Below are 14,278 nucleotides of genomic sequence, written 5' to 3'. Positions count from 1 at the left end.
TTATTCATGACTTGTGAACTTGCCATTAAAATCAGAAGCAAAAGACTTGTGTTGGCTTGGCATCGGTAGTTTTGCATATGACAGCAATTCCTAAGAACATGCTACACATTTTCTGGGACCTATATCCCAGTTATAAAGGTTTCATGTTTTTGGGAAGAAGACTATCAGCACGTGTGTTTCTGCAGCCGGCCAAACAACTCCAAGAAACCTAGCCACTTATGAGATGAACCATTCGAGATTTTAAATAACAGTCAGGCATTTAATTCCACATGAAAAGTAAGTCAAAGGGAGTAGGGTGCCATTTATTATGTGCACAGAGCAGCGCATTGTTTTCAGAAATTTGGGATTATGGATGTGGGACACTGCTGATAATATTAACTGAGAAAAGACTGAGCTAGATCCTCAGCTGGTCAATGTGGCTGCAGCTCCAATGAAATCAATGGAGATGCACGCATTTACATCAGTTGCGAATCTAGTCTTGTATTCTGTAATGTCCTTAAAATGCGTTACGTGAAATATTGCCTGTCCACTTTATTGCATATATGTTGTTATAGATGGTGGGTTTAGTATGGAGAGCACTTAACATTTTGTCTTAGGAAGACATTGACAGTCATGTTTAAAGGAAGTTATAAGGTTTCTCTGTCTCTTTGTTAAGAAAAAATATTTTAAGTATTTTCATTCTACAACTTTACTCTTCCATTTTCACAGATTGTACATATGCAAATATTTGACTCATTCGTGAATTGTAAATAATTCAGGTCTACATTGATCTAATGATTAGGATCTTACTTGGAACAGTAAGAATCTGGGTGTAATAAACACACAGAGCAAATGTTAGGACAGTTAGACTAAAAATGGCATCTTCATGGGGTGACCAGGAAAAAGCAACTATAGCAAATGAGGATAAAAAAAAAATCAAGTAACTGTTTAGCTCTCTGATAGCACTGACAGATTTTCATTATAGAATACAGTATATAAAAGGCACTGGGTATTCTCAGGCATAAATATAGCATTCAGTAATTTTAAAGTTCTATATTAGGATTTGTTTGAGCAGGCATCGTACTAAATATTATTTTACACATGCCAACCCTGGACTAGCAGCGCTTACCATCTCGAGACATCCCCACAGCAAGGCATTTTTGCAATCGACAGTGTTGGCAACGGTTTCTACTTGTTCGGTCAATCAAACAGTTCTTCTGACGAGGACAGGAGTATGTGGCATTGCTTTGCTGACTCCTCCTGAAAAAGCCCTGCGATAGAATTGCAAAATAGAAGTCACTGGATTCATAGGACACCATAGGCAAGATTCTGAATGGTATTCACACTTAATAGAAAATTGCATTTAGGAGAAACCCATTCATTAAATTAAAGAGCTAACTTTTTTCCCCTGAGAAAAAAAATTCTTTTCTAAACAAAAACCTTTAAATAAAAAAATAATCTGAGGCAAGAAGCATTTACACATTTCTTCTTTATTTTCAAAGATACTCTAATATATTTTTGTAACACAAATGTAACAATCCTTTTTGATTAAGAGAAAGCATTTCAAGATCAGATTTCCTGGCCAGCCAGTGTCCTAGCAGAGGTGTTTTTCACTGCCATGGAAAAATCTAGGTGCCATTCTCTGTTTTTCCTGGCTCAGCAGGGACAGCACATTCAAACCACCGGCACAAGGAGTGCAATGCAGCATCCTACAGCTACCTCCCTGGCAGATTAAGCCCTTGTTCTGACATCCCATTCTGTCCTTTTTGGATGGGAGGATGACAGACCTTGATGGGTATCATAGGGGTGTGTGTGTGTGTGTGTGGCCGAGTGCGTATGTATGCATGGGCAAGTGTGTGTGTCTAATGCAGGGGAAAAAATGGAAGTAGATGGTCAGAGCTTCCCTCAGTCAGGAATGTTATCAACTCATTATGGGGAGGGGGAAGAGGTGGATTTTCTAGTTTGTTGCTAAAGTAAGTTCTTTCACTCAGTGAGGTGTTTCCTGTTCTCTTGAACTCTCTGTAATGGACGGTCACCAGGGTCACATCCGCAAGAAAATGTTAAAAACAGTGAGAGGCTGGGAAGTGGTTACAACATAGTCCTGGTTATCAGGGCTTTTTGGTTCAATTCCCCACTCTGTCATTGGATCACCTTGAGATCCTGGCCAGTTCACTTCATCTCTCTGTCTCAGACTCCCCACTCATAAATGTGCATGCATGGGAGTGTGTAATACCTACTTCACAAGGGTTCTGAGGTGGTGCCGTCATCATAAAGAGGCACTTCAGATATGCTAACTCAGTATTTTAGTTTCATGTTACCACATAATGGACTAATGAACAGTGTTGCAGAGAAAATAATCCCTCAGAAAGGCTAGGCATCCTTTAATTATTGTTGGATCTTGACCAATGTTTTATTTATTTGAAGCCCAAATCTTAAAGTGCCTTGGCACATGCATCTGATGTTTAAGCAAGTGAGACAAACAGAATGGAGCAATTCTGCACGACAAGGAAGCAACTTCCCAGCCCGTCTCTTGCAGACAAGAACATGACCCTAAGTAAATGCACAATGCAAAATCACATGAACCAAACCTATGGAGAGGTGAGGACAGAGTCCTACATCAGCTATTCCCCTTATATCTAAGAGTAGCTGACTACAGATGCCCTCATACTGAAAAAAAAGTGGGAACGGAAGGTTCCTTCCCTCAGCCCTGTAGTATTGTAGTACTGTTTCTAATCAGTCATGCCTCTCTTTAGTCTGACCTTTGTTGTTTCTTCAAGACTGAGCTTTAAGTGAATGTCGTGTTTGTGAACAGTAGAGATGGATGACATTTTCCAGCCAAAACTTTTTTTTGTTGTTTTTTTTTCTGGGCAGATTTAGCTGGCCAAAACATTTTACAAATTTGTGTCAATTTTGGTGAATTGTTTCAGCCAAAAAAAATTGTTTTTTGGGGTGTGGGGAATGTTATAACAGTTCATTTTAACATTTCCAAAATGAAGTGTTTTGATTTTTCGGATTAAATGTACAATGGGATTTATATAACATAATTAAACATTTATTGGAGCAGGGACTGGAACCGAGGTGTCCCTCTCCCAGGTGCCTTAATCACTAGGCTATGGAGTCATTTTCACTCTCTGTCTCTAGGCCCAAATAACATTTAAGTATTTTTACAAAGTGGAACTGCTTCAATAGGAGAGAATGAAAGAGAGATTCACCTCAGAACAGCCCATTGGTGAGGCACTCATGTGGGAATGGGGTTGGGCAGAGACCAGTCCCTTCCCTTCATTTCTGTTCCTTTTATCTATATATATGGTTTAAAAATGCCTGGAAACTAAACAGAAGTTTGACCAGAAGAATTTGTTTTTGACCGGAAGACATTTTTTTTTCTAATTTCCAATTCACAGAAAATTCGGAACAATTTTGGTTTTTGGTTGACCCAAAGTTGGTTTTTTTTGTGAATTTTCAGAACTGACAGGAAACCAAAAAATCAGTTATTCATACAGTTGTAATGAATAGTGCTGGACCGATGTTACTGGAAACTGCTCTGAAGCCCTTCCATTATCTGAAGGATAGTTGAAGCCCAGGGCCCTGACAGTGCAAGTTTCCAAATACCATCCTGACAACATGACTGAACTCTCACTGGAGTGATAAAGAAGATAGCTCAGTTTCCATGCTCACTGGTATTGTTAGTAACACTTCTAGTAAGGGTGCAGGTAGATATCCACTAGAAAACGGGACCAGGACTCCCTGGGCTGGATATCAACTTTACGGGTGACAGAGATGAAAGGTTCCCCATCTCCCACTATCAGATCCCTAAACCAGCCAGTTCCCCGTACTGCCCATTCTCATAAGTCCATTAATGTTTGTCCTGGTACATGAACTGTGCTATGTCTTCATCTCCTACTGCCAGCCACTGGGATCCTGCAAGGCAACTTGATCAATAACTCAACAAGAGTGGCCATTCAACCATGGCCGAATTAACATACGAACAAACTAGGCACATGCCTGGGGCCCAAATTAGTAGGGAGCAGGGTCCAAACTGAGAGGTGCAGTGACCCCATCAGCCAGGTCGAAATACCACTCACTCAAATTTGGCCCGGCTACTCCTCCGTCATGGCAAATGGGTGGCCAGAGCAAACATGAGTTGGAAGTGGGGCAGCCAGCATTGCTCCTCCTTGTCACTTTGTGGGGGGCCAGCTCCTGCACCAGGGCTCCTCGCTTAGGAAGAACTGTAGAGGGGCAGCAGAGAGTCCGGGGTTGGATGGGGCAGACCCAAAGGAGTTAAATAGGGGAGTGTCTGTGCAGCAGAAGCCAGTCACAAATTGATCTGGATAGGAGAGAGTTAACTACGCAACATCCCTGCTGCAGGAGCCCCATATACTTGTGTTAACGGATCACTAGTGCAGCTGTGCTGGTCAGGATAGGGTTAATACAAATGCATACCTACTGCTGGACCATCTAGTTTAGCTGTCCACTAGAGAGACCCACAACTGTGTTTTCCTAGGGCCCAGTGATGGGTTAATCTGGCCCTGCATGCAACTGGAAGAACGATAGCTTTCTTTCGGGTAAGTCCTTAATTTGGGCAAGCGGACAATTTGTTGTGGGTGGCTACACTGCCAGTTAGCCTTTTTATATAGAGAAGGTCTGTAGATGGCTACTGAGGATCGGTTTCAAGCAGAGGGTTATTTTTTAGTATTGTAACTGAGAAACTACTAGGCTTTTTGCTCTTTCTAGATTTGTTCTAGAGACATATCTGCCCAGTACATTTTTGTGTACAATTTATCAACTAAGTTACAGCTTGCAACTAGATTTCAACAGTGCAGCACTGTCTAAAGAACCATGCCATCTACAACTGGGACCTTTAAAAGCATTTCCTGTTTACACCTGATGAATGCAGTGTAATGCTTTTAAAGATCAACTGTGCTACACTATGTGTGTCTGCTGAAAACAACAACAGCATTCAAAGTACAGCAAAGTCCAAGTTACAGCTTTCAGAAATAGATCCGAACTTCCCCAGAGCTCAGGAATGTTCCGATCAGGGGTTTTGGTTGTAATTAATGATGGACAAACAAACAAACAAAAAGAGCCAAATTTGACCTGAGTGGGGTTTTGATTTTTGTTTAAAGATGACCAAAGTCTAGTTATATATTTTTGCCAATTATCTTAGAACTCTTTAACCCTTTGGACTCACATTATTAGAAATGTATGTGTCAAACCCTAACATCAAAGAGCTATTACAAGCAATTATAGTTCTTTGGAATTTTCTTTGAAAACACAACACAATGATATACATTGCTCATGTACAATCTGCACTGTCTTGTCAAAGGCGCTGCGCTAGTCATGATTTTCCTGCAGGGAAAGCAGAGGTATGGGGGAAAAATAGAATATACAGTTGCAATTCTGATGGAGGCCAGTTAGAAGCCATATGCTCTCAGAATTACTGTTACTATCATTTATGTGGTGGCGCCTAAACGCCATAGCCAAGTTAGGTCCTGTGATGGAGAGTATAATCTCCATCCTGTCACAGCCACTGAAGGGTCAAGAGACAGAGTGGAACCTCACTGGTGGATTATCAACAGTTGGGATAAGAGCCTGCAGACCAGGCAGAAGAAGGCTGGCAGTGAGCCTGAGGGGTCTGTATCTGTTACAAACTGGCAGGAAATGGTGCAAGGAGCCAGAACCAGGGGAAGAGCAGTGAGTCTGAGGAAGCAGACCTTAGCTGCTTACTACAGGGTCCCTGGGCTGGAACCCAGAGGAGAGGAGAAAGAGGGCCTGGGTTCCCATACCTGCCTGCAGGTAAAGGGATGTAAAAGCCCTCTTGATTCAAGGGAGAAAGGACTACTGAGCCCAGAGTGAGGCTGAAGACCCAGTCTCAGGCCATTAGACTCTGTTTGCTGGACTCTCCACTTCACTAGAAAGGGTGTGAACTATAAGTGACCTGGCTGGAGGGCTGAGTTGTGAGAAGGGTCAAACAACCACAGTCTTGGAAGGGGCTGTCAACAAGGGGCTCCAAGGTCAAAGTGGCTGCTGCACCATGCTTGGTCATGAGGGGGTGCACCTAGCTGGTGACTGACCCCTCTACACGCCCCATTGTGCAAGGCATTGCACAAAGATACAAAATAAGTGACAAATCCTGATCCTAAAAGCTCACAGTGGTGTCACTGAGACCACAATTTGGTTCAAGGTTTGCTGGTACTACATTGTTTGCACCAACAGTGAAATGATGGCCTTGCTGAAGTCAATATAAAACTCCCATCAACTTCAAATGATGCCAGGATCTCATCCTAAAGTCTCTTTTTGCATACATAGATTAAAATAGTTCTAGCAGAACAGAGAGGAGCAGAATTGAACGTTAGTTTCATCTCTGCCTTTCAAATTCCTGTTTATACACAGCACACTGTATGTTTTTTCATAGAGTGCCAAAAAATCAAGTTTGGGGGAAAAAAAAGGATAGGGGAACTTTTCATCTGCTTGTCAGCTTGGATACAAGCTTGTTAAAAAAGGAACTTTGAAATGTAAATAGCAGTTTTCACCAAACCTATTAATAGTTTCAATAACTTTACTATTTAATGGCTGGGTATTATAGACATGTTGGTTTAGATTCCTTCTTTTTGTGCTTCCCTGATGTCACAAATCTCACTTTACAGGTTCCCTTTCCAACTAGGCACAGGCTGAAATGCTGATCTCATGTTTTGGTCTTTTGACAATTTTCATTTAATGAATTGATTCCTACAGTTCATTAGCTTACCCTCTTCCACTTCTGTATACACATATGTCTTAATTAGCTGCTCATTGGCTGTTTAATTACAAGAAAACAGCTGACAGCTGCCTTGCTGCATACTAATGACAGACATTTTGGAATGATTATACACAATTCTGTGACAACTAAGACTTCTTCATAATCCCATGATTTATGGCTAATACTTAGAGACATCCATGTATCATTAAGTTTGCAATATTCTCAGCAATTAACAATTTGGGGGAAAAATCCTTTCTGATTTTAAATCAAACTCTCTTCAAATTTCTTTTAAAAACATAACACAAGAGATAATTGTTACATGAAAAGGATGAAAATATTCCAACTGTACTTGTAACCATTTTATGACACCTAAATTATTTTTTAGTTTTCAAGGGGAAAGATTTTTGTGTAAGTATTTGTTAATACAGATTAAGGGTTTAACAGCTCTGGAAAAAAACCAAAACTGGTAATAATTACATTCAAGACAGGTTTTCCTATAGTGTCTTTATCAGTTTATACAAAGCTCCTGATAAACCCAGTTTGTAATATGATTAGTTCCATCCATAACAGCTCACCAGCTTTCATTGGAAACTGGTTTAGGCAGAACAGTATTTAAAAAAAAAAAAAAACAACAAACAGGATTTAAAGGCAAATATAGCCAAAGTCAATGTGACCCTCAGAGTTAAGTAAAAAACAAACAAAAAAAGATTTTATAATTGGGGAACTTAGAACTAGTTGGATTCATACATAAATTGAAGTCCATGTGAAAAGAAAAACTAAAGTATTCTCCTTCAAAAGCAACAATAGGAATACTCCAGTTGTATTTTTTAACGGAACAAGACTCTCTCACAGCTTTGAAGAGTGCCAAGAAAGTGATGGCTGAGTGCCTTAAAACTTCTGAAAGTACAAGAAATGCCCTCAAGTGCCCTGTGTGAAAGGTGTTATGAAACTGAATGTATGCATTCAACTAAGGAGAGTGGCCACACCTATATTAACTGGCAAATCAGGCATGAGCTTGTCACCACTGAGAGAAGAACCTGAAACTAATTGTATCCACAGTTCTAAAGGCATAATTCAGAACTAGGCATGGCAGATCTCAATTTTTATTTTTTCATAATTTCAGTGGATATCAAACTTTATTTCTAAGCATTTTTCAATTTACATTTTCACAGCTGTGAGAAATAATGTGTGTGTTTGTCTGTCAGACAAATATTTAATGACAGATGTTAAATTAAAAAGTTTAAAGCTTTATAACTGTTAAAACACAAATTGTCAACATCTCATATCAAAATATACAAAGTATTTATCCTTATATCAAACTCTAAATTCTCAGGCATCTTTTTAATCTTATTTTGCCTATGTGTAAATTTGGATTATTATCTATGTAAATATTTTTTCAATTTATACATCCAATGAAATTGACGTTTACTGATATTTACCGATGATAATCTAATCTTTCTAATCGTATTCATATTCAAATTTTTTTCCCCCAAATATCAAAATATTTCACTATAAAGTCCCTACAAACTATTTAGGAATTAAATTTAGAATATTAAGTAGTACCTGAAAATAGTTTCTCTGTTTAGAGACAAAGCTGGAGATGATGCACTCCATCACTCTTCCTCTTCTAAAGATGATACCCAACAGATTTTCAAGGATTGTATTTATTAATCACAAATGAAAATTCAGTTCTGTCTATCTAATACTGCTCAACAAATCAAACAAACAATGACAATTGAAAGTATTACAGAGAGGGGTACCTTCTTCTCTTCATCCTCAAACATGTTTTGTATATTAACTCTCACAAAGGACATTAGCAATAAACAGATGAGGAAATTCATTTTTTGGTAGTTTAAAAAAAAAAAAAAAAAAAAAAAAGGAGGGTGTTTTTTTTCAAAGAGGCATTTAAGCCCAAGTAAGAGGCAAGAGGCTTGCAAATGTTCAGTGAGGTTTTTATTTCTTTGTAAAACACAAATAAATATTAAATTTAAATCACTAGATTAAGGTAGAACAGCTAAAATCACAAGAAGTTAGGAAATGAAAGAATTCTGAGCAGTATTAACTTGGCTTCATTAAAAATGCCAAAGGATATAATAAAAAGAAGTGAAACCTGAACAGAAAAAACTACTAAGTATTATGAAATGCACTGCATAGGGGAATTAGGCCAAGTTAACATTGCTATTGGAATCTTAACTTTTGCTCTTCCTAGCTTTTTTGTGGTTTCAAATGTGAAATCTTAATGCTTCCTTAGTGTAGATGTTTGCGTTTAATTTCCTTTTATTTTTTAAGTTAGAAAATAAAATAAATTTCCTGTGTTTAATAATGTTAGCATTTAAGCAATCCCATTTTGGCTTTGAAGTTCCTACCACACTGGGGTGAAAAGAGTGAGAGAGAAGAAACCATCTAATTTTGCTGCTGCTGTTGGAGATCATTTTCCACAAGACTGGCTTGAGAGGGTAGCAGCCCTTCTGTTCACTTAATTATCATTTAGGGCCTTGATTCTGCAATCTGATGCACATGGATGGATTTTTGCACCCATGCGGAACCTCACTGACTTCACTGGGATTTTGAACTAGTACAAGAGTCTACCCGAGAATCACACCGCAGGACTGGGACCACTACCTTAATAGCTGCACCATCAAAAGCAGTGTGTGAAACAACTCAAACTTAGGGTATTTTTTAAAATCAAAGGTTAGATTATGTGAAGAGTAGTATAAGAACATATAAAATTGCAGTGATTACAGCCACAAAAAAGCTGGAATACACACTGTGGGGTAATAGCACCTAACTGTTTTACACTGAGAGAAGCCAATATACACCAAGTTGTCCCCCACCCAAAATAGCTCTCTTCAGTGAGACTTTGTTGCTTCTACTGTGGAAGGGTGTAACACAAACATAATCCTTCTTTACCTTTACATCTGCCACAGCACAGGATTTTAAACACTTTTAAAGCCATGATCATTTACACTCTGAACACAGTCATCCCCACCAAGGTTAGGAAGATTTGAACTCCATGGGTGCCATTCTTTTTTAAGAAGAGAAATATATGAACACACACAGAGTGTCAGATATCCAGCAGACACAATATTTCCTTTTAACCCCAAAACCACGAATGAGTGAAGGACATGAATGAGGTAAGCAGGATATTATTCACCTGCTTTAAGTGTGTGTAGGCTTAGTTGTCCTGGCTGTACATACTTATCATCCTATGGTCCTGACGCTCCAAGAACAGGATAACATCCCTCATTTGGGGGAGGGCTTTTGTTTTCCACGCCATTATTTTAGCTGACCTGGCTGGATTCTCAAAGGCAGATTACGTTTTGCATTCTTCACTGCATAGGAGACCAGGGGAAACCATATGTCTGACTCATATGGGACTCCATTGACACGCCTTACTGTCAGGCTGGCATCTGTCACTATTCTGATTGTTGGAGGTTCAGACAGGCACCTCCTTGTCCTTTGATAAGTGAGGGATTTACATTAGTGAAGGAAGAGCCATTCTGATAGAGGGATTCTCAATGGATGAACTTATGTCTGCTCAGGTGAGTTCCAATGATTGATCAGGGGATCTTGCAAAGGAGGAGAAGCAGAATTGCCCAGAGTACTGTTTCATGTAGATGGCCATGTACCTACTAGCTGAAAGCACTGGTAAAGTGACAACTGCCAGCTTTGCCAAAAGCTCCTCTTGTGGAGGTTTGCCCAAGAACTCCTAGGTGAACGAACTTCCCAGACTCGACTGAGGAGCAATTCTGGTCATTGACAATATTGTGAGTCTTGAAGATCCGGACAGTTCTGTTTTATATTTCTTCTCAGACCGTCTTCTTCACCAAAGTATCTGAGGACCTTCTCACAGGGCATTAGGCAATGTGCCTACTATATTATGTGTGGCTTGTTTGCTTTCATCCTCTTCCCAATGGGATATTGGATTGTGTGTGCAGTGTGGTGCTTTTTTCATACATACACCCTGCTACATGTTTATGTTAGAGAAAGCAGGTCAAAGAAATTTGCACCTTGTACTTGGAAGGTGGTGAGGTTTGTGATCATCCTTAATTCCTGTGGGAATTTGTTCCCAAGTCTGCAACCAGCCCCCAAGGAAACTGTCTCCTGAACGCTAGCTTTATCCTTACAGCAGAAAGTTCCATTGAGCCAGAGGAGTGGAGTGGCTGACCATAATTTTTATCCTGGAGCTTTAGGTGACCTTTTAGATATCCTGTGCCCAGACCATTGACAGCCTTGAAAATAAGGACAGAGACTTTGTGCTTGACTTGATATTCTATGGAAAGCCAAGGTAGAGTGTCAAAGGGCTGCCACTTTACATGAATAAGACTTTGATAAGAAGCCATAGATGTAGTGGTAAAATGAGATGCCCTGTGTCTCAAAGTGAATGTCTGGATAACCACGCACTCTGGGACAACTTGAGATGTACAATTACTCTAATTGGTTGTGGCTTTCTTGACTTCGTCTCTCAGGTAGCATTGGGGACATAGGTACACCAGAGCACAGAGACAGACCTTCATAAGGTTGATCAATCACATGAAGGGGTTTTCTCTTGCATTAGAATAGCTAGTGTCTTCATTCAGGGAAAAAAACCTTAACTATTGCTGTACTCCATCTGGACAGGACAAATACTGAGCTAAGCTAACTGTTGTTTGTTTTTAGTCTCCCTCCCTCCAAAAAAAAATAAAAAATAAAAAAAATAACCTTGCTTTTTCATTGAAAATGGAATAATGGACTCTTGGGTGATGACATGTTCCATGGAACTGTCCAGCACTACTTGCCAATTACTGCTGTCCCGAGGAGGGAGAAAAGACAAGAGGGTGTGAGAGGGAGCATTTTGGGATTCTATGCCTAGTCTCTGCTCTCTTAGAAAGCCCATTTGTCTGAAGCACTACCAACTCGGGAGAAGAAAACATTCGCCAGTCTTCCAAGGGGGTAGTGATTATGAGCCAATAGAACTTCACAGTATGGAGGGGAAGCCATCTCAAGGATAATACGTCAGTCTGCTGATATTCCTGTGATGACACAGATTTTGTATTATCTAAAGAAATGAAGCAGACATTGAGGTCCAAGGACAGTTTGAAAGATTTGTCCAGCTGAACTTAGTATGGTTCCTCTACAGCCCTGTTGATGGGATCTTTTCTTCTATGTCCTGGAATCCACTGGTATCCAGAATCTCCAACAGAGAGTCAGGCATTAGGCAAATGGCTTTCCCCTTCTTCCTATGCTCAAGTATAGAGGGTCTTGGGCTAGAGGGAGCTGAGGGTCAGGGTCTATGGTTGTTAGGGTGTAGTCAATAAAATTCATGAGCCTCAACTCTTCGTACAGGAAATGGAGACCAGATAAAAGGATGAACTTAGAAATGGACCCTCTTCAGCTGATGACCTGGATGAATGCTTGGAGTGATTAACAGATCTCCCAAGAGATTAAACTCATTGTGGCTCTTTCTAGTGTTTCTTCCCTTTTTGGGTATGGTATTTTGGAGGTGGGAGGAATCTCTTATCCTCTCCCTGCCCGCATCTCAAGATGGAACTGCAGAGCTGCGATATCTGGCTGAGAACCTAGGAATACTGCAGATTGTCCATACTAATGTGAAGTACATTGACTTTCTTTTAGAATTTCTCTTTGAACTCCTGCAAGACCTTAGATTTTGAGAGATGTGGCTGGAGACTGGGTGGCAAGCTGAATGCAAGCTGTGTAAAGACATTAGAATGAACTGAGCTAATTGATGCTCTAAATTTCTAGGCCTGGATGATGGGATGGGGAGGGTCTTGCACTAACATGAAGATATGAAACACAAAGTCACTTTCGCAGGGCTGCTGGTGTGCATGGCTGTCCCTATCAAAAATAAAGACTCTGATTTGAATAGAGTAGAGAAATCACCTGGGTTTTCACACTGCACATCAGAGTTGCCCTTTGGATGAAAATGACTGGCTGATTCCTAAGGTAAGTGATGAAGAGAGGCAATGATAACTGTGACACAGTGAGGCAGTATTCAGGCATCATGGCTTTGGCCTTCCCCAATATCGTATATCCAGGACAAAGTGCGCCTGTCAAAGCAGCAGTCTTGGGCAAGGTATGCGACCCTTCCTTTCTCTCTTATGAAGCTGGCCCTTGAATCCTGAAGCTGCTCAGTGCTGGACAGAAGCTTCATCAGGATAAAATGGATGAAGATATTTAGCAGAGCTCATCACTGAGGAATGCCGAGCTTCCATTATGATCCCCTTCCAGGAATCTCTCCTTACCAGCGCTGCTGCTAGACGGAAGGCTGAGTCAGAGCAAAAAAGCTAAAATCCTGTCTGGAAGAGCACAGGATGAATCTCTGTCTAGCACAAAAACAGGAGCCTAATCTCTAAAGGTAGTTGCAGTTACATGTGCCCAGCAAGGGAAGCAGGCAAGCAGCTTGGGAATGAAATGGCAAGAGTAATCTCTTATCCTCTGAAATGTGGGTTAAAAGTGGAAAACCCATTAGTACTCGAGTCACAGCAGAAGGTACTCGCATGAGACAACGATGCCTGCAGCAGGGATGTACGCAATGTGTCAGGACCAGGTCATGCGCGTGCACGTGTGTGTGTATAGTTGCAGTATAGCCAGACAGGTGTCAACATTAATGCTGAATGAATTTAATCTTCATTGAAAGAAACAGACACCGAATAGAGGGTTAACACTGCTACTGAAATCTTATTTTAGTGGAGTTATTGAAGATTCAACTTCAGGAGAAAAAAAAAATCCAAGCCTAAACCTCACATGGCAATGACTTGCACCACAGTGAAAATTTTTTTTTGCCAGCAGGAAGGTTTTTATATCTTTAATATAAAAAATACACCCCATACAATTTTTTCATCTCATGCTGTTTTCGATGCAGGATAAAATATACGTATAAGTCAGTGCCATAAATTACAAACACACATTTACAAAGGAAAACTTAAAAGCCTGAGATCTCAACTAGCACCCTTTGACTAGGTTTCTTTGCAACTTTCCAAAAAAAATCAAGAAAACCATAAATTCTGTCTAAGTGAATCCATAAAACAGATTCATTGTGGCCTGCTGGAAAGGACTCTTCTTTCTACTCCTATTCATTCAGTGTCAGTTTGATAATGAAGGAATCTGTCGCATCCGTAGCACAACAGGAAGTCCTGGGATTTTGGAAGCTCTCCCAAGGGCTTGGAAAAAATTCACCTAGGAGCCAAAGCTTATGCTTAAATTGTATTTTAAAACTTGTTCCCCAGTTTTTTATTAGTTTTATCAATCAAACATAATCAACTTCACAGCAAAACAAAATGTGATATTTATAAAATGAAAGAATCAAACTCAAATGGATAAACACAGATGTTTTAAGACTTAATTTTTTTCCCAAAGCTTACCTTGCAGCCTTCACATGTAATGACACCATAATGGATTCCTGATGATTTGTCTCCACAGATCTTGCATGGAATAATTTCAATTTGAGCTGCAACAGAAGCACACAACCAGTTAATTACATTTTCTTTTAAACACCTTATAAAAGCGTTCCCTGATCAGCATTTGTACAGTGAAAACTAATAACCTACTAAACATTATACTGCA

At 40.0% G+C, this 14,278-nt stretch overlaps 1 protein-coding gene across 1 annotated transcript in view; it reads right to left on the bottom strand.

Annotated features, from left to right (window-relative positions):
- The window catches only part of RORA (RAR related orphan receptor A), a 561,431-nt gene that overhangs the window by 14,035 nt on the left and 533,118 nt on the right, over positions 1-14,278 (bottom strand). Inside the window, 2 exon segments of the mRNA XM_050967007.1 lie at positions 1,109-1,250; positions 14,077-14,162. Of these exon segments, the coding sequence (XP_050822964.1) occupies positions 1,109-1,250; positions 14,077-14,162 (228 nt within the window).

The sequence above is a fragment of the Gopherus flavomarginatus genome, chromosome 9, assembly GCF_025201925.1.
Source record: "Gopherus flavomarginatus isolate rGopFla2 chromosome 9, rGopFla2.mat.asm, whole genome shotgun sequence".
Taxonomy (NCBI): domain Eukaryota; kingdom Metazoa; phylum Chordata; order Testudines; family Testudinidae; genus Gopherus; species Gopherus flavomarginatus.
This window is presented reverse-complemented; position numbering and strand designations above follow the sequence as displayed.